This window comes from Lepus europaeus, chromosome 21 (genome assembly GCF_033115175.1).
Source record: "Lepus europaeus isolate LE1 chromosome 21, mLepTim1.pri, whole genome shotgun sequence".
NCBI classification, from domain to species: Eukaryota; Metazoa; Chordata; class Mammalia; order Lagomorpha; family Leporidae; genus Lepus; species Lepus europaeus.
This window is the reverse complement of record NC_084847.1, coordinates 3484069-3510923: the sequence shown is the minus strand read 5'-3', so window position 1 is coordinate 3510923 and position 26855 is coordinate 3484069. Positions and strand designations below refer to the sequence as shown.

At 54.4% G+C, this 26855-nt stretch overlaps 1 protein-coding gene across 8 annotated transcripts in view; it reads right to left on the bottom strand.

Annotated features, from left to right (window-relative positions):
- The window catches only part of C21H16orf96 (chromosome 21 C16orf96 homolog), a 92663-nt gene that overhangs the window by 25292 nt on the left and 40516 nt on the right, over positions 1–26855 (bottom strand). For 7 of the 8 annotated variants that reach the window (XM_062180974.1, XM_062180975.1, XM_062180976.1 and 4 more), the window contains 7 exons: positions 25752–26847; positions 21801–21886; positions 21394–21504; positions 12349–12423; positions 11843–12007; positions 6421–6539; positions 5808–5870 (listed from right to left, as the gene is read on the bottom strand). In XM_062180974.1, the coding sequence (XP_062036958.1) occupies positions 5808–5870; positions 6421–6539; positions 11843–12007; positions 12349–12423; positions 21394–21504; positions 21801–21886; positions 25752–26847 (1715 nt within the window). The remainder of the gene's footprint in view (positions 1–5807; positions 5871–6420; positions 6540–11842; positions 12008–12348; positions 12424–21393; positions 21505–21800; positions 21887–25751; positions 26848–26855) is intronic. The other variant, XM_062180973.1, reaches the window with a different exon arrangement.

The following is a 26855-nucleotide window of genomic DNA, read 5'->3' as shown; positions in this document are numbered from 1 at the left end:
GGCCACGCACCGCACACGCCCACTCCAGGGGTACTACACAGCCCAGGAGGGCAACACAGGGTCACTGTGCTGAGGGAGAGAGGCCACGCACCGCACACGCCCACTCCAGGGGTACTACACAGCCCAGGAGAGCAACACGGGGTCACTGTGCTGAGGGAGAGAGGCCACGCACCGCACACGTCCACTCCAGGGGTACTACACAGCAAAGGAGTTCAACACAGGGTCACTGTGCTGAGGGAGAGAGGCCGCGCACCACATGTGTCCACTCCGGGGTACTACACAGCCAAGGAGGGCAACACAGGGTCACTGTGCTGAGGGAGAGAGGCCACGCACCGCACACGTCCACTCCAGGGGTACTACACAGCCCAGGAGGGCAACACGGGGTCACTGTGCTGAGGGAGAGAGGCCACGCACCGCACACGCCCACTCCAGGGGTACTACACAGCCCAGGAGGGCAACACAGGGTCACTGTGCTGAGGGAGAGAGGCCACGCACCGCACACGTCCACTCCAGGGGTACTACACAGCCAAGGAGGGCAACACGGGGTCACTGTGCTGAGGGAGAGAGGCCACGCACCGCACACGCCCACTCCAGGGGTACTACACAGCCCAGGAGGGCAACACGGGGTCACTGTGCTGAGGGAGAGAGGCCACGCACCGCACACGCCCACTCCAGGGGTACTACACAGCCAAGGAGGGCAATACAGGGTCACTGTGCTGAGGGAGAGAGGCCACGCACCGCACACGTCCACTCCAGGGGTACTACACAGCTAAGGAGGGCAACACAGGGTCACTGTGCTGAGGGAGAGAGGCCACGCACCGCACACGTCCACTCCAGGGGTACTACACAGCCCAGGAGGGCAACACGGGGTCACTGTGCTGAGGGAGAGAGGCCACGCACCACACACGTCCACTCCAGGGGTACTACACAGCCCAGGAGAGCAACACAGGGTCACTGTGCTGAGGGAGAGAGGCCACGCACCGCACACGTCCACTCCAGGGGTACTACACAGCCCAGGAGAGCAACACAGGGTCACTGTGCTGAGGGAGAGAGGCCACGCACCGCACACGCCCACTCCAGGGGTACTACACAGCCAAGGAGGGCAACACAGGGTCACTGTGCTGAGGGAGAGAGGCCACGCACCGCACACGCCCACTCCAGGGGTACTACACAGCCAAGGAGGGCAACACGGGGTCACTGTGCTGAGGGAGAGAGGCCACGCACCGCACACGCCCACTCCAGGGGTACTACACAGCCCAGGAGAGCAACACGGGGTCACTGTGCTGAGGGAGAGAGGCCACGCACCGCACACGTCCACTCCAGGGGTACTACACAGCCAAGGAGGGCAACACAGGGTCACTGTGCTGAGGGAGAGAGGCCACGCACCGCACACGCCCACTCCAGGGGTACTACACAGCCCAGGAGGGCAACACGGGGTCACTGTGCTGAGGGAGAGAGGCCACGCACCGCACACGCCCACTCCAGGGGTACTACACAGCCAAGGAGGGCAACACAGGGTCACTGTGCTGAGGGAGAGAGGCCACGCACCGCACACGTCCACTCCAGGGGTACTACACAGCCCAGGAGGGCAACACGGGGTCACTGTGCTGAGGGAGAGAGGCCACGCACCGCACACGTCCACTCCAGGGGTACTACACAGCCAAGGAGAGCAACACGGGGTCACTGTGCTGAGGGAGAGAGGCCACGCACCGCACACGTCCACTCCAGGGGTACTACACAGCCAAGGAGGGCAACACAGGGTCACTGTGCTGAGGGAGAGAGGCCACGCACCGCACACGTCCACTCCAGGGGTACTACACAGCCCAGGAGGGCAACACGGGGTCACTGTGCTGAGGGAGAGAGGCCACGCACCGCACACGCCCACTCCAGGGGTACTACACAGCCCAGGAGGGCAACACGGGGTCACTGTGCTGAGGGAGAGAGGCCACGCACCGCACACGCCCACTCCAGGGGTACTACACAGCCCAGGAGGGCAACACGGGGTCACTGTGCTGAGGGAGAGAGGCCACGCACCGCACACGCCCACTCCAGGGGTACTACACAGCCAAGGAGGGCAACACGGGGTCACTGTGCTGAGGGAGAGAGGCCACGCACCGCACACGCCCACTCCATGGGTACTACAAGCCAAGGAGGGGAACACGGGGTCACTGTGCTGAGGGAGAGAGGCCACGCACCGCACACGCCCACTCCAGGGGTACTACACAGCCAAGGAGGGCAACACAGGGTCACTGTGCTGAGGGAGAGAGGCCACGCACCGCACACGCCCACTCCAGGGGTACTACACAGCCAAGGAGGGCAACACAGGGTCACTGTGCTGAGGGAGAGAGGCCACGCACCGCACACGCCCACTCCAGGGGTACTACACAGCCAAGGAGGGCAACACGGGTTCACTGTGCTGAGGGAGAGAGGCCACGCACCGCACACGTCCACTCCAGGGGTACTACACAGCCAAGGAGAGCAACACGGGGTCACTGTGCTGAGGGAGAGAGGCCACGCACCGCACACGCCCACTCCAGGGGTACTACACACCCCAGGAGAGCAACACGGGGTCACTGTGCTGAGGGAGAGAGGCCACGCACCGCACACGTCCACTCCAGGGGTACTACACAGCCAAGGAGGGCAACACAGGGTCACTGTGCTGAGGGAGAGAGGCCACGCACCGCACACGCCCACTCCAGGGGTACTACACAGCCAAGGAGGGCAACACAGGGTCACTGCGCTGAGGGAGAGAGGCCACGCACCGCACACGCCCACTCCAGGGGTACTACATAGCCCAGGAGGGCAACACGGGGTCACTGCGCTGAGGGAGAGAGGCCACGCACCGCACACGCCCACTCCAGGGGTACTACACAGCCAAGGAGGGCAACACAGGGTCACTGGGCTGAGGGAGAGAGGCCACGCACCGCACACGTCCACTCCAGGGGTACTACACAGCTAAGGAGGGCAACACGGGGTCACTGTGCTGAGGGAGAGAGGCCACGCACCACACATGTCCACTCCAGGGGTACTACACAGCCAAGGAGGGCAACACGGGGTCACTGTGCTGAGGGAGAGAGGCCACGCACCACACGTGTCCACTCCAGGGGTACTACACAGCCAAGGAGGGCAACACGGCGTCACTGTGCTGAGGGAGAGAGGCCACGCACCGCACACGCCCACTCCAGGGGTACTACACAGCCAAGGAGAGCAACACGGGGTCACTGTGCTGAGGGAGAGAGGCCACGCACCGCACACGCCCACTCCAGGGGTACTACACAGCCAAGGAGGGCAACACAGGGTCACTGTGCTGAGGGAGAGAGGCCACGCACCACATGTGTCCACTCCAGGGGTACTACACAGCCAAGGAGAGCAACACGGGGTCACTTTGCTGAGGGAGAGAGGCCACGCACCGCACACGCCCACTCCATGGGTACTACACAGCCAAGGAGGGCAACACAGGGTTACTGTGCTGAGGGAGAGAGGCCACGCACCGCACACGCCCACTCCAGGGGTACTACACAGCCAAGGAGAGCAACACGGGGTCACTGTGCTGAGGGAGAGAGGCCACGCACCGCACATGCCCACTCCAGGGGTACTACACAGCCCAGGAGAGCAACACGGGGTCACTGTGCTGAGGGAGAGAGGCCACGCACCGCACACGTCCACTCCAGGGGTACTACACAGCCAAGGAGGGCAACACAGGGTCACTGGGCTGAGGGAGAGAGGCCACGCACCGCACACGTCCACTCCAGGGGTACTACACAGCCAAGGAGGGCAACACGGGGTCACTGTGCTGAGGGAGAGAGGCCACGCACCGCACACGTCCACTCCAGGGGTACTACACAGCCAAGGAGAGCAACACGGGGTCACTGTGCTGAGGGAGAGAGGCCACGCACCGCACACGCCCACTCCAGGGGTACTACACACCCCAGGAGAGCAACACGGGGTCACTGTGCTGAGGGAGAGAGGCCACGCACCGCACACGTCCACTCCAGGGGTACTACACAGCCAAGGAGGGCAACACTGGGTCACTGTGCTGAGGGAGAGAGGCCACGCACCGCACACGCCCACTCCAGGGGTACTACACACCCCAGGAGAGCAACACGGGGTCACTGTGCTGAGGGAGAGAGGCCACGCCCCGCACACGTCCACTCCAGGGGTACTACACAGCCAAGGAGGGCAACACAGGGTCACTGTGCTGAGGGAGAGAGGCCACGCACCACATGTGTCCACTCCCAGGGTACGGCTGCAAGGGGCAGATCCACAGGGACGATGGACAGCAAGCTCGCATGGGGAGTGAGCGCCGGGGGAGCTGGGTTCCTGCTCGGACACCAAGCAGAGTTGGAGACCGCGCAGAGGCAGCAGTGGTTCGACACTGTGGATGTGCTAAGTGTGCTGAGTGGCCCACTTTACAATGGTTCAAAAAATAAAATCTCTTATAGATTTATAAGAATAAATGCACAGGGGAGGGTGGCGTTGTGGCGTAGCGGGCAAAGCCGTCACCTGAGATGCCAACATCCCACATGGGTACCCGTTGGAGTCCTGGCTGCTCCACTTCCAATCCAGCCAATGGCCTGGGAAAAGCAGTGGAAGATGACCCAAGCAGATGGTTCTCTGCCCCATGTGGGAGTCATGGATGAAGCTCCTGGCTCCTGGCCTCAGCCTGACAGACAGCACTAGTCGATGTGGCCATCTGGGGGACAGATCAGATGGGAGAGTCCTCCCTCTCCCTCTCTCTCTCTGTATCTCCTTCTTTTTCTCTGTAACTCTAACTTTTAAAATAAATAAATGTGTAAAGATATGAAAATACATGCAGGGTTGGCCAGCATTGTGGCACAGTGGGTAAAGCTGCCACCTGCAATGTCAACGTCCTCTAAGGGCGCCGGTTTATGCCACGGCTGCTCCACTTCTGATCTAGCTCCTTCCTAATGGCGTAGGAAAAGCAGCGGATAATGGCCCAAGTGTCTGGGCCCCTGCAACCCATGTGGGAGACCTAGAAAAAGCTCCTGGCTCCTGGCTTTGAATGGCCCAGTCCTGGTCATTGTAGCTGTCTGGGGAGTGAACCAGCAGATGGAAGATTCTGTCTCTCCTTCTCACTAACGCTTTCAAATAAATAAATAAATCTTCAAAATTAAGGCAGGGAAGTATAACAAAGTTCTGCTTTTTTTTTTTTTCCTCTGTGTGTACATTATTTGAGAAGCAGACAGAGGAGACACAGTGAGAGAGAAAGAGAGAGTGAGAGAGTGGAGTGAGTACACGCCCATCCACTGTTCACTTCACTCAGGGCCAGTCTGCAGCTGGGAGCTGAGATCTCAGTGTGGTCTCCGTGTGGGTGGCAGGGACCCAAGTATCTGAGCAGTCCCCTGCTGACTCCCGCAGTGCACATCCGCAGGAAGCTGGAACTGGAAGTGGAGCTGGGACAAAGACCCGAACGGGCATCCCAACCCACGGCTTACCCAGTACGCCAGAAACCTGCCCCTCGAATCTCTGCTTTTCCCCACACTGGTTCTTTTTTTTTTTTTAGTTCGATCCAGTGTCCACCACACAGCACTTGAAGGAAAGGAGGACAAAGCCCCCCACCCAAGCAATCAGAGGTGGGATGGGCAGAAAGGACACGTGTACAGACGACATACACAGTGCAGACATGAAGTCTGCAGAACTGTGGCCGTGTACACACGTGAGAACAGATGTGATGTGTTTGCTCTTTGCCTGCTTTTCAGAACCCAGGAAGCACTGCCAGGCTGGGGCAGGGGTGGGTGGATCCCGAGGTGAGGAGGCAGCAGGCGCCCCCTGGCGGCAGTACTCACGGAGTGGTCATCATCTCCACAGGCCGGTCGCAGGAAATGCATTTCACCCGCTCAAACAGTTTCCTGAAAGACATCAGCGCCATCAGGCGGGTCCCTGCCCGAGAGCCTGTCCCAGGCAGGCCCTTGGTCCTGGGGGTTTGGGAGAGTGGCTGCAGGTCAGCCTGTGCCTCAGGGCCAGGACTTCCCCACGGCCGGGCCCATGCAGCCCTGCAGGCCCCTGCTGGCCCTGTGTGTGGCCTCCTGGGCAGAGAGGGCATTCATGATGTGTGTGGTTCTTGTGCTGCCCCAACACCCTGGATGGTCTCCACCCTGCCCTAAGTACTGGGGGCACGTGAAGGGGAAGCCGAGGACAGGAGTCCAGGCCTGGGTCCACACGCTTGAGGTGCTGTCTGGGTGGGAGTCAGGGAGCCTGGTTTGGGCCTCCATGGTCCTGCATGTCCCCTTCCCTGTCTGAGTTCTGTCTCAGCAACACGGCTGCAGCCCTCCGCCCACTCTGCACCCTGGCCACAGGTCAGGAATCGTGCCCCTCGTTCTCCCAGGCTCTCCCTCTGCGGGCCCCACAGCCTCAGCAGCTGCACCACAACCAGGAGGGGCTCCGGGGCCCTGCCCTCACTTCCTGAAGCCGGCAGCGCTGTCTGGGTCAAATCGGAGACCCTCCGTCAGCAGCTCTGCGATGACTGTCCGTATCTCTTCCATTTCTTTCTTCAGAGGGCCCAGGTCACTGTGGACGAGCTGCCAATAGCCAACAGGAAGAAAAGAGCACGCAGTCGACTAATCCACACTCTGCCAACTCCCAGAAAAGGACTGTAGCAACCCAAGAAGCATCACAGGGCATGACGGGATAAGACTAAGATCGTGAGGTCATCCAGGAAAGGGAAACTGATACGGCTTGGGTTGGGGTCCACGCTCCCAGAAGATGCTGCTGGCAGAGGGAGCTGCAAAGTGAGCGTCCCAGCAGGCAAGGCAAAAATAAAACCCAGAGCTGGCGCCGTGGCTTAACAGGCTAATTCTCCGCCTTGCGGCGCCAGCACACTGGGTTCTAGTCCCAGTTGGGGCGCCGGATTCTATCCCGATTGCCCCTCTTCCAGGCCAGCTCTCTGCTATGGCCCGGGAAGGCAGTGGAGGATGGCCCAGGTCCTTGGGCCCTGCACCCCATGGGAGACCAGGAGAAGCACCTGGCTCCTGGCTTTGGATCAGCGAGATGCACCGGCTGCAGCGGCCATTGGAGGGTGAACCAACGGCAAAAGCAAGACCTTTCTCTCTGTCTCTCTCTCTCACTATCTACTCTGCCTGTCAAAAAAAATAAATAAATAAATCTATAAAAACAAAACAAAACAAAACAAACAAACAAACAAAAAAACACAGAACACCATCTCCTGCTGTTGCCAAACCCGTCTCTCAGCTGCAAGCCTGTAGGCCCGGGAAACCTTTTCCCAGCATTCCCCATGCACCTGACAGTCACACATTCAACAGAGGGCCTGCATGTAAGGCAGACAATTCAGTGACATTTTTAGCATATGCAGCGTTGTGTAACCGTCATTCCCTAGAGAACCTGTGTGCCCTTTACCAGATACACCCATTTATCTGCTCCCAAACCCCCAGCCCTAGGCAGCCACTAACCTACTTTTTGCCTCCATGGAGTAGTCTATTCTGGACATTTCCTATAAATAGAATCATATACAATGTGTTCTTTGTGTGTGGCCTCTTTCACTTAGCAGATTTTCGGGCTGACTCGTGTTGTAGCATGAGTCAGGGTTTGTGCTACTTCTTACGCAGCATGGACTGTGACAGAACACTACCCCATCAATGGCTTCACCATGTTTGGCTGGATGAACCCTTGGATGGTTTCTACCTTTGACTGCTGTGAGTAGTGCTGCTATGAGCATTTATGTGCAAGTTTTTGTGTGGACGTTTCTTCATTTTTCTGGGTATAAGGAATGAAGTTCTGATTCATGCTACAACGTGGATGAACTGCAAAGACATTAAGCTACAGGAAAGAGGCCAAACACAGAAGTTCATACAGTGCATCATTCCATCTGTATGCAATGTCCCCAATAGGTAAAGCCTTTGAGACAGAAACTAGAGCAGCGGTGCAGAGGCTGCTGGCGTGGGGGAGGAGCAGGGAGTGACCAACAGTGAGTGCTGGGTTTCCTTTGGGGCGAAGAAAACGGCTTAGAGGGCCATTGTTGTTGATTATTCAAGGGGCAGGTACCCTGCCACTCATATGGGAGACCTGGATGGAGTTCTGAGCTCCTGGCCTTGGCCTGGCCCACCCTGGCTGCTGTGGAGTGAACCAGAGGATGAAAGATCTCTCTACGTCTCTCTCTCTCTCTCAGCCTTTCAAATAAAATGAAAATAAATTAAAATAAATAAATAGAAAGGATTGTTATCTACAAATTATAGTGTCATATAAAAATTATAGGGGCCAGTGTCATGGCATAGTAGGTTAAGCCTCTGCCTGCAGCACCAGCATCCCATTGGGCACCAGTTTGTGTCCTAGCTGCTCCTCTTCTGATACAGCTCTCTGCTTATAGCCTGGGAAAGCAGTTGAAGATGGTCCAACTGCTTGGGCCCCTGAACCCAAGTGGGAGATCCAGAAGAAGCTCCTGGCTCTTGGCTTTGGATCAGCTCAGCTCTAGCCATTGCAGTCATTTAGGGAGTGAACCAGAAGATGGAAGACCTCTCTCTCTCTCTCTCTAACACTGCCTCTCAAATAAATAAAACCTTTATAAAAAATTATAGTGAAGAAAAAAATTATAGTGGTGCCAGAGGCTGCTGGGGTTGGGGAGGAGTAGGGAGTGACCAGTAATGAATGCTGGGTTTCCTTTGGGGTGATGAAATTGCTTAGAAGGCAGCATTGTGGTGTGTGATTTATAATCATTATATTTATAATATATATACAATGCCATCTAGAGTTAACAATTAACACCCTCAGGTATTTGGCTTATTTTGGTTATTTTTAAAATTATGGAAATCATGCCATTTCCCTAATAAATACTTCAGTAATTATCTCTAACAGATGAAGCTGTTTCCTTACAGAACCACAGTCATTACCACACCTGATATGATCGACTGCCTGCTTTGGATCTCATCCTAGCCCATTTTTAGAGTCCGTGCAACAGAACCAAGAAACGAAGAAAATCTCATTACTGCATCTGGTTGTTTTGTCTCCTGAAGACTCTTTTTAAAATGCTTGCCAATTCACTGAAAGACAGGAAACTTGAGCTCTTAGACACTGGTTCACTCCCCAGATGCCCACAGCACTTGAGGCTGGGCCGCCAAAGCTAGGAGCCCAGAACTGGAACCATCACTCGAAGCCTCCCGTGGTCCACAGCAGCAGGAAATCACAGTCAGGAGCCGGAATCGGGGGCCGCGCCATGGCACAGCGGGCTGGGCGTCACAGTCAGCGGCCAGAATCGGGGGCCGCGCGGTGGCACAGCGGGCTGGGCGTCACAGTCAGGAGCCAGAATTGGGGCCGCGCCGTGGCACAGCGGGCTGGGCGTCACAGTCAGGAGCCGGAATCAGGGGCCGCGCCGTGGCACAGCGGGCTGGGCGTCACAGTCAGGAGCCAGAATTGGGGCCGCGCCATGGCACAGTGGGCTGGGCGTCACAGTCAGCGGCCAGAATCGGGGGCCGCGCCGTGGCACAGCGGGCTGGGCGTCACAGTCAGGAGCCGGAATCTGGGGCCGCGTGGTGGCACAGCGGGCTGGGCACCACAGTCAGGAACCGGAATCGGGGGCCGCGCCATGGCACAGCGGGCTGGGTGTCACAGTAGGAGCCAGAATCGGGGGCCGCGCTGTGGCACAGCGGGCTGGGCACCACAGTCAGGAACCGGAATCGGGGGCCGCGCCATGGCACAGCGGGCTGGGCGTCACAGTCAGGAGCCGGAATCAGGGGCCGCGCGGTGGCACAGCGGGCTGGGCGTCACAGTCAGGAGCCAGAATCAGGGGCCGCGCGGTGGCACAGCGGGCTGGGCGTCACAATAGGAGCCAGAATCGGGGCCGCGCTGTGGCACAGCGGGCTGGGCTTCACAGTAGGAGCCAGAATTGGGGGCCGTGCCGTGGCACAGCGGGCTGGGCGTCACAGTCAGGAGCCAGAATTGGGGGCCGTGCCATGGCACAGCGGGCTGGGCGTCACAGTCAGCAGCCAGAATCAGAGGCCGCGCCGTGGCACAGCGGGCTGGGCGTCACAGTCAGGAGCCAGAATCGGGGGCCGCGCCGTGGCACAGCAGGCTGGGCGTCACAGTCAGGAGCCAGAATTGGGGGCCGCGCTGTGGCACAGTGGACTGGGCTGCTGCTCGGGATGCTGGCATCCTGGATCAGAGCTCCACTGGAAGTCCTGACAGCTCCACTTGCAATCCTGCTCCCTAATGAAGGCCCAGTATTTGGGCCCCTGCCACCGATTTGGGAGACCCACACAGAGTTCCTGGCTCCTAGTTATTGGCTGGCCTAGCCCTGGCTGCTGTGGCCATTTGGGGAGTGAACCAGCAGATAGGTCTCTCTCTTTTCCCTCTCTGTTGCTCTTTCTTTTCTTTCTTTCCTTTTCTTTTCTTTCTTTTCTCTTTCTTTCTTTCTTTCTTTCTTTCTTTCTTTCTTTCTTTCTTAAGATTTATTTATTTATTTGAAAGTCATAGTTACACAGAGAGATAAGGAGAGGCAGAGAGAGAGAGATCTTCCAACTGCTGGTTCACTCCTCAATTGGCTGCAATGGCTGGAGCTGGGCTGATCCGAAGCCAGGAGCCTCCTCTGGGTCTCCCGTGCAGGTGCAGGGGCCCAAGGACTTGAGCCATCTTCCACTGCTTTCCCAGGCCATAGGAGAGAGCTGGATCGGAAGTGGAGCAGCTGGGACTCGAACTGGCGCCCATATGGGATGGCGGCACTGCAGGCAGCGGTTTTACCTGCTATGCCACAGTGCCGGTCCTTCTGTTGCTCTTTCAAATACATTTAAAAAATTTTTTTAAATATTTATTTATTTGAAAAGAAGAGTTCAGAGAGAGGGACAGAGAGAGAGAGAGAGAGAGAGAGACAGAGAGACAGAGAGAGAGATCTATCTTCCTTCCACTGATTCAGTTCCCAATGGCCATGACAGCTGGGGCTGGGCCTGGGCCAGGCTGAGGCCAGGAGCCTGGAATTCAACCCAGGTTTTAAACCCATGTGGGTGGCAGAGGCCACATACTTGAGCCATCGTCCTGACTTCCCAGGTGCATTAGCAGGGAGAAAGAACTGAAACGGAACACTCAGGACTACAACCAGCGCTCTAAAAGAATGTGGTTTAATCTGTTAAGCCACAATGCCAGCCCCAGTAAATAAAATCTTTTTGTTAAAAAAAAGAGAGAGAGCCAGATCGAACACTGAATGCAGGCACTCTAATAGGAGACACGGGTGTCTTATCCATCCTCTTAACTATAGCATAGACACGTATCCCTTGTAATGTATGACAGTCTCTCTCTACTCCCCCACCACCACCGCGTTGGTTTTCTGCGGAACGCCACTCAGCTGTGACTTTGCACATCTGGTTTGCACACCTGCACACGTTCTGCACATTTGCACACATGATTTACGTCTGACAAGCGTGTCTCCACGAAGATTGCACCTACAATCTGTTTTGCTCACTCTATCCACAGGGACTAGACCTCTTGGTATCAAATGATTGACAGATGAATAAATCCTCGTTTCTCGTATGAGAAATTTCTCAGGGCATGCTGCTGCTCAGGGTGCAGCTAAGGCTGGAACCCAGGCCCTCCTGGCTGCACCTCCTATGCCAGCTCCACGAGGGTACAGCACTGGAAGTGCTGGTCTGCCCACCCCTGCCCCTTCTGCTGGACGAGCTGGGGCAGGGGCTGAGTCCCCTGCCATCTCCCACGGCCTGGCACATCGCAGGCCAACAGTGAAGCTGACCATGTGGGAGTCTCCAGGCCACCCAGCTAAGCTGCTCCTGAACGCTTGCTCCTCAAAACGGAGCGTTTGTTCTTGGCCACTGCTACGTTCTGGGACAACTGGTCAAGAGTGCATGCTCATGAACCCCGAGCTTCTCACCTTGGTGGCCAGGTCCTTCCTGAGCTGCTCCACAGACTTCTTCCAGTCTTCCTCCTGACTCACAGCCTTGAGAAGTATGCCCTGGACCACCTCGTTCAGCTCCGTCACCACCGTCTCCAGGTCAAGCCTGCTGGCCTTGCTAGCCAGGGCACTCCTGTCAGCTTTCTGGGGAACAGGGGAAGGGAGAAGCTGGGAGACCACAGACCCTTTGGCCAACTCTTCCTAGTTCCGGACCCTGGAAACCTCAGGGTCTACTCAGACACGACCGTGACATCTAAGCCAAGGTCTCCCTGTAACAGAAATTGCTGTGTGACTTTAAGTGCACAGGGTGTCACTAATTCTGATCACTGCGCATAGCAGCCGATGGGACACTCTGAGAGGCTTCCCCAGCCTTTAACTGGAATAGAGGTGAAGGGAAATTCCAGAAGGCTCACCTGCCTCTGCCTGGAGTAAGAGAGCCTGGCTCGGGGAGGGCGGGGGAGAGAAAGGACCCTCTGCCCACTCACCTCCTTCAGCTCCTGCTCCAGGGTGCTTTTATTCACCTTGTTCTTGTCCAGCATTCTGATTTGAGCCTGGAGAGTCTAAGCATACAAGCACAGGCACATCAGTCATCCTCAGAAGCCTCCAGAACGTCTACTTCCTGTTTCCACCCTCGCCATGCACAAGGAAGCGATGAAGGGGCCAGGGGGACAGCAGGCAGGTGGGAGTCGTAGAAGGTTTGGGCTCAAGGGCTCCAGGTGCCTGGAGCAGAAGGGATGGAGCTGCGACTTGGAACAGGTCCTCCTCTGGCAGGTGGGATGACAGGAACCTTCTTGCCCAGGGGAGGGAGGCACAGACCAACACGGACAATGGGGCTTCCCAGGTGCACAAGGCAAGTTCACCTCTTCGGATCTCAACCGAGTCCCACTGAGAATCCAGCCACACGCACTGTGTGGAGACTCATCTCCCGTGCCCGTGTCTCTACCCAGCTCAACCCTTCCCATTACCTCTGCAGTCTCCCAACACCCCAGCCATCCCCGAATGCCTCCCTAGAGGGTGGGGTCACTTTTCCATCAAAGCTGGGGACAAGCTTTTACTTCTCCCTTTGTATCTGGCTTTCTTCTCGCTCTTAGGAACAGAACTCCCACTTTCACATCAGTCTCCTTCACCAGCCACTTCTGACTAGCGGGGTGTAGACGGAAGTGGGTGGGTACCCCTAACCTTCTTCATCTTCCTTCCTCTTTGCTGCTGGCATGATTACAGTTAATGACCACAGTGCCTGCAGCCATCTTGGACTATGAGGTGACCTGGTGAGTGGAAGTCAGAGAGTAGGACAAGAAATGCAGCCCAAGTCCCCAGCACTCGACCAGCTCTGGGCCAACCATCTGAATTTCTGCAATGTTACACAGAAATACAAGTACACCTTGGTTAGGTTATTTGTTACTTGAGGGGCTTCTATTACTTGACGTTGACCCTAACTCTAGTCAATGCAAAGCTCCACCACATGCACCTTGTCCCACAGCTGGGTCCCAAGGCCTAGAATGGGGAGGAGAGGCGGCCTTGGCCTCATGTCCAGCTGCTTCCTCCAGCACGATGCTGGTGTTCTGGTGTGTATCAGCCCGGATATGAATCCCTAGACGCCCGCCTGGCTCTTTGTATGTATTCACAACTACTGCAGTTAAGATCTAGAAACAGAGAGCTTCACTTCTTAGCTTCTACAGCCACGTCACTTGTGTCCTTTGGTAAACAGCGGATCTCCCAAAGTTCACATCCACCCAGAACCCGTGAACACGGCCTTATTTGGAACGGGGGTCTTTGCAGATTTAATGAATTAGTATGAGGTCACGTAGGTGAGGGAAAGCTCTGAGTCCAATGACTGAGGTCCTTCTAAGAAGGCCCTGTGGGGGGAGGTGTCTGGCATGGTGGGTAAGCCGCTGCTTTGGATGCACACTTCTCATACTGGGGTGTCTGGATTCGAGTTCTGGGTCTGCTTCTCATCCTAGCATCCTGTTAATAAGCACCGTGGTAGGCTCAGAGGTGGTGTCCCTGTCACCCATAGGGGATAGCTGGATTGAACTCCTGACTCCCAACTTTGACCTAGCCCAACTCTGGCTGTTGTGGGCATTTGGGGAGTGAACCAGGGTATGGAAGGTCTCTTTCTCTCTCTGTCTCCCATGATAAGTAACTAAATAAAATGAAGGTCACATGGACACAGAGAGAAGAGGCTGTGTGACCACAGAGATGGAGGCTGCAGTGACACAGGACACAGGCGTCAGAACTATCAGAAGCCACGCACTGCAAATTCACTGCTGAAACCTGAAGCCCCAAGTTGCTAGTGTCAGGAGGCGGGCCTTTGGGAGGTGATTAGGTCATGAGGTGCACGGAGCTCTTAGGAATGGAATCAGTCATTTCTTTCCTATAGGATTTCTCTTGGTGTGGAGATGGAGAGAATCCTTTGCTTAGGCACTGGGGTGTGGTCCTCCAAGCCTTTGAGAGAAGGTAGGTAGGAATTTGTCCTGCACCTCATCTCTGCAAACAACTTCCAGGTCTTCTGCTTGGCAGGAAATCGCTCTGGTTAATGGGGTCAATGGCTACCTGGCCTTAACAAAAATCACTGGCACAGATCTGCATCACACAGGGCAGTATCCAAGAGTCCCACAACCCACATGGAGTTCCAGGCTCCTAGCTTGGCCTGCCCCAGCCCTGGCTGTGGCAGGCATCTGGGCAGTGAACCAGCAGATGAGAAGAGCTCTCTGTGTCTCTCCTTCTCTCTCTGTAACTCTGACTTTCAAATAAATAAAATAAATATTACAAAAAAAAAAAGAGAGAGAGAGAGAGAGAGAGAAAGAGAGAGCCCAGCATTGTGGAACAGCAGGCAAACTTGCTGCCTGTAAGGTTGGCATCCCATGGGCACTGGCTGGTGTCCCAGCTCCTCCACCTCAGATCCAGCTCCCTGCGAATGAGCCTGGGAAGGCAGCAGAGAAGGCTCCAAGTATTTGGGTCCCTGCTACAACGTGGAGACCTGGTTGAAGCTCCTGACTCCTGGCTTTGGCCTGGCCCAGTGCTGGCCATTGCAAGCATCTGGGGAGTGAACCAGCAGATGAAAGATCTCTCTCTGTCTCTCCCTCTCTCTCTGTAACTCTGATTTTTAAAGTAAATAAACCTTTGTTAAAAAGACAAAATCACATGCAGGTACACAACTTAGGAAGACCAAACAGAGAGAACGTCAAGAGCATCCAGAGCAATCAGCCCCGTACATCCAGGAAAACAACGATGCCTGTGACCACCGACGACTTCTTCGTTTTTTAATTCATGATTTATTTCGAAAGAGTTAGAGAGAGAAAGGGAGAGACAGAATGAAAAAGGAGAGCTTCCATCCACTGGCTCTCTCCACAAATGGCTGCAACAGCCCGCACTGGGCCAGGCTGAAGCCAGGAGCCAGGAGCTCATCTGGATCTCCTACAGGGTTGGCAGGGGCCCAAGCACTTGGACCATCTTCCACTGCTTTTCTTGGGCATTAGCAGGGAGCTGGACTGGAAATGGGAGCAGCCAGGACATGAAGAGGCACCACGATGCCAGCCCTGACCACTGACTTCTCGTCGGGAACTGTGGGAGACTGCAGACAGCATCTTGGGGTTTGGCGCGGTGGTGCCATGGGTAAGCCATGCCTGTGACACCAGTACTCCATGAGTGCCAGTTCAAGTCCCACCTGTTCCATTTCTGACCCAGCTCCCTGCTTATGTGCCTGGGAAAGCAGTGGGTGACAGCCCAAGTGCTTGGGTTCCTAAGCCACGTGAGAGACCAGGATAGAGTTCTGGACTCCTGGCTTCAGCCTGGCCTAGCCCTAGCAGTTGCAAGCCATTCTAGGGAGAGAACCAATGGCTTGAACATTTTTCTCTCTCTCCTTTCAAATGAATCAATCTTTCAAAAAAAAAAAAAAGAAAGAAAACATCTTGAATGTGCTGAAAGAAGAAAATTCTACGTTCTGTGAAATATGGATATAGAACAATATAAAATAAATAACTTTCAGTGATCCCTTCCACTGCCCGTCAAGGTAACCTTAATCCTTGGGCCTAAAGCCTGAATTAAGATTTATCTTCAGGGGCTGGAGCTGTAGTGCAGTGGGTAAAGCTGCCATCAGCAGTGCTGGCATCCCATATGGATGCCAGTTCGAGTCCTGGCTGCTCCACTTTCAATCCAGCTCTCTGCTGTGACCTGGGAAAGCAGCAGAAGATGGCCCAAGTCCCTGGGCCTCTGCACTCACGTGGTAGACCTGAAAGAAGCTCCTTGCTCCTGGCTTCAGCCTGGTCCAGCCGTGGCCATTTGGGGAGTGAGCCAATAAATAGAAGATTCTCTCTCTTCATAACTGTCTTTTAAATAAAATAATTTTTTTTTTTTTTAAGATTTATCTTCAAGAAGTGGGTTCAGGGCCGGTGCCGTGACTCACTTGGTTAATCCTCCACCTGCGGCACCGGCATCCCATATGGGCGCCGGGTTCTAGTCCCAGTTGCTCCTCTTCCAGTCCAGCTCTCTGCTGTGGCCTGGGAAGGCAGTGGAGGATGGTCCAAGTGCGTGGGCCCCTGCACCCGCATGGGAGACCAGGAAGAAGCACCTGGCTCCTGGCTTCGAATCAGCGCAGTGCCGGTCGTGGCAGCCATTTGGGGAGTGAACCAATGGAAGGAAGACCTTTCTCTCTGTCTCTCTCTCACTGTCTATAACTCTACCTGTTAAATAAATTTAAAAAAAATTTTTTTAAAAAGGAGTGGGGGCCGGCGCCGCAGCTCACTAGGCTAATCCTCCGCCTGCAGCGCCAGCACCCCGGGTTCTAGTCCCGGTTGGGATGCCGGATTCTGTCCTGGTTGCTCCTCTTCCAGTCCAGCTCTCTGCTGTGGCCTGGGAAGGCAGTGGAGGATGGCCCAAGTCTTTGGGCCCTGTACCCGTATGGGAGACCAGGAGAAGCACCTGGCTCCTGGCTTTGGATCAGCGCAGCGCGCCGGCCGCAGCCGCCATTGGTGGGTGAACCAACAGAAAAGGAAGACCTTTCTCTCTGTCTTTAAAAAAACAAAAAAAAAGGGCCAGCGCCGTGGCTTAACAAGCTAATCCTCCACCTTGCGGCACAGGCACACCGGGTTCTAGTCCCGGTCGGGGCGCCGGATTCTGTCCCGGTTGCCCCTCTTCCAGGCCAGCTCTCTGCTATGGCCCGGGAAGGCAGTGGAGGATGGCCCAAGTGCTTGGGCCCTGCACCCTATGGGAGACCAGGAGAAGCACCTGGCTCCTGGCTTCGGATCAGCGCGATGCACTGGCCGCAGTGGCCATTGGAGGGTGAACCAATGGCAAAAGGAAGACCTTTCTCTCTGTCTCTCTCTCTCACTGTCCACTCTGCCTGTCAAAAAAAAAAAAAAAAAAAAGGAGTGGGTATTTAGCCTAGTGATTCAGATACCCTTGTCTCACAGTGGACTGCCTGGCTCTGAGTTCTGCCTCTGACATCTGATGCCAGCTTCCTGATGATGTGCACCCTAGGTGACAGCAGGTGATGGCTCAAGTAGTTGGGTTTCTGCTGTCCACCTGGGACAACCAGATTGGGTTCCTGGCTCCTGGTGTGGGCCTGGTCAGGCTATAGCTGTTGTGGGCATTTTAAGGAGTGAACATTGGATGGGCCTCTCTATCTCTCACGTAAGTAATTTTAAAATATTTATTTTCGAGATGGTCCCTTTTTTTTTTTTTAATTGACAGAGTTAGACAGTGAGAGCGAGAGACAGAGAAAAAGCTCTTCCTTCCATTGGTTCACCCCCAAAATGGCTGCTACCGCTGGAGCTACACTGATCTGAAGCCAGGAGCCAGGTGCTTCTCCTGGTCTCCCATGCGGGTACAGGGGCCCAAGCACTTGGACCATCCTCCACTGCCTTCCCAGGCCACAGCAGAGAGCTGCACTGGAAGAGGTGCAATGAGGACTAGAACCTGGCACCCATATGGGATGCCGGTGCCGCAGGTAGAGGATTAACCAAGTGAGCCATGGTGCTGGCCCAAGATAGTCCCTTTTATTTTATTTTATTTTATTTTATTTTTTTGACAGGCAGAGTGGACAGTAGAGGGAGACAGAGAGAAAGGTCTTGCTTTTGCCGTTGGTTCACCCTCCAATGGCCGCCGCGGTAGGCGCGCTGCGGCCGGCGCACCGCGCTGTTCCGATGGCAGGAGCCAGGTGCTTCTCCTGGTCTCCCATAGGGTGCAGGGCCCAAGCACTTGGGCCATCCTCCACTGCCTTCCCGGGCCACAGCAGAGAGCTGGCCTGGAAGAGGGGCAACCGGGACAGAATCCGGTGCCCTGACCGGGACTAGAACCCGGTGTGCCAGTGCTGCTAGGTGGAGGATTAGCTTGTTGAGCCACGGCGACGGCCCGAGATAGTCCCTTTTAACAGAACTGACTGGACTGGCAATGTGGCACAGCCGGTTAAAGCCCCGGCCTGCAGTGCCAGTATCCCATTTGGGCACCGGTTTGAGTCATGGCTGCTCAGCTTCTGATTCAGCTCCCTGCTTAATGCACCTGGGAAAGCAGCTGAAGATGGCCCAAGTCCTTGGGCTCCAGCACCCAAGAGACTCAGAAGAAGGTCTTGGCTCCTGGCTTTGGATCAGCTCAGCTGAGCCACAGGTGACTGTAATCAAGATGAGATCCAGAGCCAGTCTAACTGGTAGCTCCCCTACATACAAACAACCTGGTCATTAGCAACCCAGAAGGTTTACCATGCAGAGTGCAGGCATCGTGGGTGGCAGCTTAACCCACTGGGCCACAACACCAGTCACGTGCCTACCTTAGTTTTAAGCATTTTTTTTTATTTGACAGGTAGAGTTATAGACAGTAATAGAGAGAGACAGAGAGAAAGGTCTTCCTTCCATTGGTTCACTCCCCAAATGGCTGCCACAGATGGCGCCGCACCGATCTGAAGCCAGGAGCCAAGTGCTTCCTCCTGGTCTCCCATGCAGGTGCAGGGGCCCAAGCACTTGGGCCATCCTCCACTGCCTTCCCAGGCCACAGCAGAGAGCTGGACTGGAAGAGGAGAAACTGGGACTAGAACCCGGTGCCCATATGGGATGCCAGCGCCAGCAGGTGGAGGATTAACCAAGTGAGCCACGATGCCGGCCTCTAGTTTTAAGCATTTAAGACTACATACATACCCTCTATACTAAGTATCACTTCTGTTGCAATCTACAGTTTTGATATGTAGTATCTTCATTGTTATGCAAATGTGTATTTTCTGATTTCCACAATTTCTTTGATTCATAAATTAGTTAATTTTCAAATACACGTATTTTTCTAGTTCTTTTTTGGTAAAAATTTATAAATTAATTGCATTGTAGGCAGAGAATGTGGTTTCTATGGTATGCCAAATGGTTGGCATTTACTGGCTTCCTGCCCAGTAAGTGACCTATCTTCATAGCTTTCCTATGGGCCCTTGAAAAGACTGGATATTCTACAGTGTTTTATGTATGAACATTAAACCAAACTTGCTCACTGTTAATTTCTGGGTTTTTATCAGGTTGATTTATTAATCACTGGAAGAGCTATCTTAAAATCCCCAACCCTGATGGTTGATTTACCTGTATCCTTGCATTTTTTTCATTTTTCTTATGTATATGTGTGCTTATTTGTTTAACTGAGAGGCAGAGAGTGCACCATCTGCTGGTTCACTCCCCAAATGTTTACAAGTCTCAGGGCTGGGCCAGGCCAAAGCAGGGAGCCAGGAACCCAATCCAGGTTTTCCATGTGAATTAATGAAGGATTTTCTAGGGGCCTATGCTATGGCATAGCAAGTAAAGCTGCTGCTGGCAGTGCCGGAGTCCCAGCTGCTCCACTTCTGATCCAGCTCTCTGCTAAGGCCTGGGAAAGCAGTGGAAGATGGCCCAAGTCTTTGGGTCCCCACACCCATGTGAGAGACCCGGAAGAAGCTCCTGGCTCCTGGCTTCGGATCTTCCCAGCTCCAGCCGTTGCAGCCTCTGGGGCAATGAACCAATGGATGGAAGACTTGTCTGTCTCTCTGTCTCTCTGCCTCTCTGTAACTCTGCCTTTCAAATAAATAAATAAATCTTTTTTAAAAAAATGAAGGATTTTCTTCTCCCAAGACAGCCTCAGTGGAAGCTCAGGAAAAGCATGGTGTCGCAGCAAAGCACAACACACGCTGTGTGACCCCCTGTCTGTGAGGTGCCCAGACAGGTGCTCCAAGTCAGAACAGCAACTACCTCTGCACAAGGGGAGCTCCCTGGAAAGGGGCCTTCCTCAGGAGGCGGGAATGTTTCCATCTGGACTGGGTGTTGGTCCCCAGAGTGTAGGGCAAGAGGCCAAAGTTAACAGAGTGCTTCAGACGTGGGCACATACTCCTGTACAAACAGGAGGCCTGGTTGGTGACTGTCTTGCTGACGGCTGTGTCGCCAGTCCCTTGAAGGGTGCCTGCTGAAGTGAACACGCTGGCTGCACCAATCAGCAGGTGACTAACAGGATTTCTCCTACCAATGGTTTCTTTCATAACATTGGCGTGCAGACATCCAGGAAAGGCAGTAACAGTGGGGTTTCTCCCCTGTTCAGAGCTGAGACAGAACCATGGCCTCCTCAGGGCTGCTGGCCTCTGGCAGCATATCTATTCATTTACAACCTATTTAATGAAATGCACTGTGTACAAAGCCATGTTCTAGAATCATCCAGAGTTAACTTGTATAAGCAATTAAACCTTTATAGAGAGACACAGAGAGAGATGGAATGTCAGAGAGAGATTTCCATCCATCGGTTCATTCCCCAAATGGCTACAACAGCCACAGCTGGGCCAGGCCAAACCCAGGAGCCAGTAACTCCATCCTGGTCTCTCACATGGGTGGCCATTTTCTGCTGCCTTCTCAGGTGCATTGGCAGGAAGCTGGGTTAGAAGCAGAAGGGCTGGGGGCCGGTGCTGTGGTGCAGCAGGCTGATGCCCTGGCCTGAAGCGCCAGCATCCCATATGGACACGGAGTCGAGACCCCGCTGCTCACTTCCCGTCCAGCTCTCTGCTATGGCCTGGGAAAGCAGCAGTGGAGGATGGCCCAAGTCCTTGGGCCCCTGCACCCGTGTGGGAGACCCAGAAGAAGCTCCAGGTTCCTGGCTCCCGGTTTCAGATCAGTGCAGCTCCAGCCGTTGTGGCCAATTGGGGAGTGAACCTCAGATGAAAGACTCTCTCTCTCTCTGCCTCTCCTCTCTCTGTGTAACTCTGACTTGCAAATAAATAAATGAATCTTAAAAAAAAAAAAAAAAAAGCAGCAGCAGAACAGCTGGGATTGGAACTGGTGCTCTGACATGGGATGCTGGCGTCACACGGTGGGCTTAGCCCACTGAGCCACGGTGCAGGCTCTGTGACACCTGAATCTTAACTGCCAGGCTTCGTGCCCACTCCGCTCATTTTCCATTGAAGTTTAACTGATACAGTGGAACGTCCACTGGCTCCCTGGCCTTCCGTGTGTCCTCATTTCCTGTGAAACTCTTGGGGAGGATCTGAATGTCCTGATGAGGAAGTCCCCCTTTAACAGCCCCTCCGGGGCCCACCCCGGCCTCTGAACCTTGAAGTCATCCAGGCGAATCTGGAGCTTGTCAATGGTCCTGTTCAGCACCAGGTAGTGACTCTTCATGTCCTCTATCTGATGGCCCCAAATTCGCTCCAGCTCCTTGTCCTAAAAGGAGGAGACACAGACATCCAAAACCTCTGCTTCTGAGGTGGTCACGGCCAGAAGGGACCTGCGGGAGGGAAGAACGCACCAGACCCATACATCTCTAATCACCATGTCAACTGCCACCTGGGATACTCCTTTGTGGGCACCACAGTCACCCCCAGCTGGGATCCCTTCTTGGCCTCATGTGCTTCCCCAGGCCTCCTTTCGTCTGGGAGGGCCGTAGGGTCAGGTAATCCACCGCCAGCTCCCCCAGCGCCTCCGTCTGCCCAGAGCACTTCTCTGCCAGGAACACTGACCTGTAGCCTGGACTTCTGAAGGCTGCTGACCTTCTCCTGCAGTAAGTCCATGGCTGATCCGAGCTTGGAAGAGTCGTGCATGTTGGCTGCAAGCAGAGGGGCAGGGACAGCTGTGGGAGCAGGCAGGGAGGAGGCAGAGCTGGCAGAGCTCCACATGTGGCTCCTGGGCATCGCTTAAGGCAGGCATCTAGTGGGAACACCCTGCCTTTGAGGTCATTTAGATTTTCTAGTAACCAGATTTAAAAAAAAAAAAGCTAAAAAGATGCAGGCAAAATTAATTTTAGTAAAATATTTCACTGAAGCCAATATATCCAAAGTATATCAGTTTAATATATAATTTTAACAATATTATTGAGATTTTGCTTTTTGGCTTTCTTCTAGGCATTTCCCATTAAGAGTGCTTGTGACTTGGAACTTGCTGTGTTTCAAGGACTCAACAGCCACATGTGGCTCAGAGCGACCACAATAGACAGCAAAGGCCTCAGGAAGCCCCTTCAGAACTGGCCACCCACTCCTAGCATAATAACTATGCAGCACCTTACGGAGGAGAGACTAGGAAGGGTACTGTCCTCCCACAAGATTAAAAGAGTGGGGGGGAAGCAGCCCATATCCATTTACAGATGTGGGCGTGAGAGGCCAAGAACAATGTACATGGGGCAGTGCAAGATGGCCCAAGTGTCCCTGCCATCCATGTGGGAGACTCAGATGGAGTTCCAAATTCCTGGTCTCAGTTTAGACAAGCCCCAACCATTGCAGTCATCTGGGGAGTGAACCAGCAAATAGAAGATCTTTCTCTCTGTCTCCCCATCTCCTCCTCTGCCTGTTACTCAGTCAAATAAATAAATAAAAAGATTATTTATTTGTTTTTTTTTTTAATTTGTTTATTTGCAAGTCAGAGTTACAGAGAGAAGGGGAGGCAGAGAGAGAAAAGTCTCCTATCCGCTGGTTCACTCCCCAATTGGCCACGTGACCAGAGCTGTGCCGATCCAAAGCCAGGAGCCAGGAGCTTCTTCCGGGTCTCCCATGTGGGTGCAGGGGCCCAAGGACTTCGGCCATCCTCCACTGCTATCCCAGGCCATAGCAGAGAGCTGGATTGGAAGAAGGGCAACCGGGACTCAAACTGGTGCCCACATGGGATGCTGGCACCATAGGTGGTGGCTCTACTAGCTGTGCCATGGTGCTGGCCCTGAAATAAATAAATCTTCATAAAGAGAGAGAGATCTTCCATCTACTGGTTCACACCGTAAATGCCCACAACAACCAGCAGCCCAAGTCAGGAGTCAAAAACTTCATTTTCCCATTAATGGCAGGAATCCAAGTACTTGGCCATATCTACTGCCTACTGGGGAAAACGTAAGCAGGAAGCTGGACCGCCAGTACGGGCAGCACAGACACTGTGAGGGGTGTGGGCATCTCCGTGGCTTGACCCGCTGTGCCAGAATGCCCACCCTTCTTTGCATTTTGAATTTATTCCTATCTTAATGTTAGCTGTGCATCAGTATTCACTGTAATAGGTATGGTTCTTTCCAGCTACATGAAAGTATAATTCCTTTTTTCTTAAGATTTGTAGAACAGGGCCTGGCACTGTGGTGTAGCGGGTAAAGCTGCTGCCTTCAGTGCCAGCATCCAATATGGGATCTGGTTCAAGTCCCAGCTGCTCCACTTCTGATCCAGCTCCCTGCTCATGCACCTGGGAAAGCAGCAGAAGATGGCCCAAGTGCTTGGGCCCCTGTATGCACGTGGGAGACCCAGATGAAGCTCCTGGCTCCTGGCTTCAGCCTGGCTCAGCCCCGGCCGTTGCAGCCATTTGGGGAATGAACCAGTGATTGGAAGATATATCTATATCTATATCTATATCTATATCTATATATATCTCCCACCCCCTCCCTCCATAGGTCTGCTTGTCAAACAAATAAACAAACCATTAATTAAAAAAAAAAAAGATTTGTAGAATAGCATCAGGGAAAGTGTCACATATGGAAGTGACTAAGGTGAATTCAACTACTGGACTTGTCTGATAGTGAAAAAGAAAGATAAAGATGCACAGAGTTGCAGCCAGCACTGTGGTGTAGCGAGTAAAGCCACAGCCTGCAGTGCTGGCATCTCATATGGGCAACGATTCAAGTCCTGGCTGCTCCACTTCAGATCCAGCTTCTGCCTGGAAAAGCAGCAGAAGATGGCCCAAGTCCTTGGGCCCCTGCACCCCATGTGGGAGACCAAGAAGACGCTCCAGTCTCCTGGCTTCAGATCAGCCCAGTTCTGGCTGTTGTGACCATTTCGGGGAGTGAACCAGAGGATGGAAGACTCTCTCTCTCTGCCTCTACTTTTCTATAACTCTGCCTTTGAAATAAATAAATCAATCTTTAAAAAAAAAAAAAAAGACGCAGAGTATACAGCAATGGATCTTCAAAGTGGGTTTTTGGGGGTTACAGCATTAGCACCAGCATCATGGGGAATGGGTTAGAAATACAAATGCTTGGGCCCCACCCCAATTAGCAGGGGCCTAGCAGTCCACTCTACTGGACTGTCCCATTCCGCTCTCCACTCCCTCATCATGGCCATGAGATGGAGGTACGGATCGAGGGGTCCCCATGCCACTCAGAGCCTGACTGGGCTCTTTAGGGGTACACAGTTTTGCTCCTCATCCCCAGCTGACTGCTGGGGTTTGTTCAGTGTGCTTGCTCACAGGGGCTGACCTGGACCTGCCAAAACGCTGCACAGGACTGCCATGGGGGCTGTGCGGCACGGCCTTCAGACAGTGAGCTTAGTGCGCCATTTCCCTCCTGACTCTCTCCTAAAATAAGACCTCACTGCAGATTTATTATAAAATAGACTAGGGGCCAGCACTCTGGTGCAGTGGGTTAAGGGCACAGCCTGAGGCACAGGCATCCCATATGGGCATTATTTCATGTCTCGACTGCTCCACTTCCTATCCAGATCCCTGCTGATGCGCCTGGGAAAGCAGCGAAAGATGGCCCAAGTGCTTGGGCCCCTGCATCCACGTGGGATACCCAGAAGAAGCTCCTGGCTCCTGGCTTCTGCCTGGCCCAGGCTTGCCTGATTGTTGCAGCCATTTGGGGAGTGAACCAGAGGATGGAAGATCTCTCTGTAACTCTGCTTTTCAAATAAATAAATAAATCTAAAAAAAAAAAAAAAAAAGACTAGTACTGTAAGGGCTAACTGAGGGACAAAAATGGAGGAACTAAGGCTAACCGCATTTTTCTTGCTTCTGTACGAGTTGGCTAAGCTTGCATGCGATATCTTTAGAAAACAGGGAAGGACGGAAAGCCCCCAACCCTTATCTTGTGACATACCAAGGTTTTACTGCTTTACTGCCGCCCTGCAGCCCCTCATCCTGTTGTGACATACCAAGGTTTTACTGTTTTACTGCCATCCTCGTCTTTGCTTGCTTAAGCTGATAAGGAAAAAAGAAAAACCCGCCAAGCACGGACAGCCCTTACCACCCCCGCTCTGCTTGCTTTAGCTGATAAGAAGAAACTGCCCGCGACCCCCATCCCAAGCCCCTTACCTAGCAACCATTAATTTACCCAATAGAGTGCTAGTAACCTGTAGCTTGCCCAATAGGATTGTAACACAATTAAGTATGCTAATGCTGTGGTTTTTAGCTTTAAATACTCTGTAAAGCTAATGTTCGGGGCCGCTCTCTCTCTGCACTACACTAGGGGGTGCTATTGAGACGGCCCATTTGCAAATGAAATAAACTTCCTCTTGCTATTGCATCGGTTGGAGTGGAGTCTGTGTTTCTGGGGTCCGGTCAATTTGTGGGACGCCTGCTTAAGGGGTCTTACAGTACGATGCTAACACTTAAGCCAAAGAAATGAACAGCCAACAGTTAAGAGACTCTGTAGGCAAAGCTGAACGAGAGGTCTTCTCCAGGCCCCAGGGCAGGCCGGAGGCCCTGCTGCCCTCCCCAGGCCGGGCCGGGCCTACCTAGATACAGCAGGCGCTGCTGAAGGCTGTTGGATAGCCGCGTGAACTCTTCCTTCAGGGAGTCGTGTCTGACAGAAATCTGGGCCATGTGGCCCAAGGAATTCTTGACAGCCCTCTTCTTGTCGTCAGGGGACACGGCCTGCGTGGCCTGGGACAGGGTCACTCCGGGAGCGTGGCTGACAGCACGATACAGGGGAGAGTCCGTGTCCGAATCTTCCGGCTCCTCACTGTCCTCGCTGAAGGCCAGGGATCCTGTTGCCCCGCGGGAGGACCCCGCGCCCAGGACATCTGCATACACCCTGAGGGGCCCCGCGGCAGCTCCCTCGGCTGCTGCGGCCGCCAGCTTGGTGGCGGGGGCAACCTTGACCTCCTTGGCGGCGGCAGCCTTGGCCGCTTTGGCTGCTGAGGCCGCGGCAGCCGCATAGGTTGCAGCCGCAGCAGCAGCAATGGCAGCAGTGGTTCTCATGGGATGAGCGGGAGGTGGGGGGACGATAGGGTGTACTTTCTTGGGGGCCCCATCCCTGGGAGTCCCCCCCTGAGAGGCTGTCGCATAGTGGGCATAATGTTCGTCTCCCTTTTCTTCGATAGTGGGGAGCTGGTGGGCCTCCTGCTGGCTAGGGTGGTAGGGCTGCACTGCACGGGGCCATGCAGACCCCAACTCTGTGGCTGGGGGTGGAGCCCTGGAAAACGGGAATGGAGGTTGCTGTAGGAAGCTTGACAGGCTTGGGCCAGGATGGAAAAAGCCCGAGTCCACCACAGCTTGGGGCCCACCTCTGGGTGGCAAAGACCATTCTCTGGCTGGTGGGGGCCCAGTGCCTGGGGCAGGTCCAGGCCCAGACTCAGGCCTGGGCATCTGAGGCTGGCCTGGCCCCGGGTCGCTACTGAGTGGAACTTGGTAGCCAGACTCGTGCTCTGGTAGGAGCTCCGGGGCCTCATACTGCCAGGCACTCTGTAGGAGCCTGGGGGTTCTGCTGGGCTGTGGGATGCGAGGGTAACTAACAGCTTGGAGGTGCTCGGGCTGCTGAGGGCCGCCAGGCAGGAGCTGCTCCGGGACCTCCCACGTGTCGGACAGCTCCAGGTTGAACGCGGCAGCTCCCTGCAGGA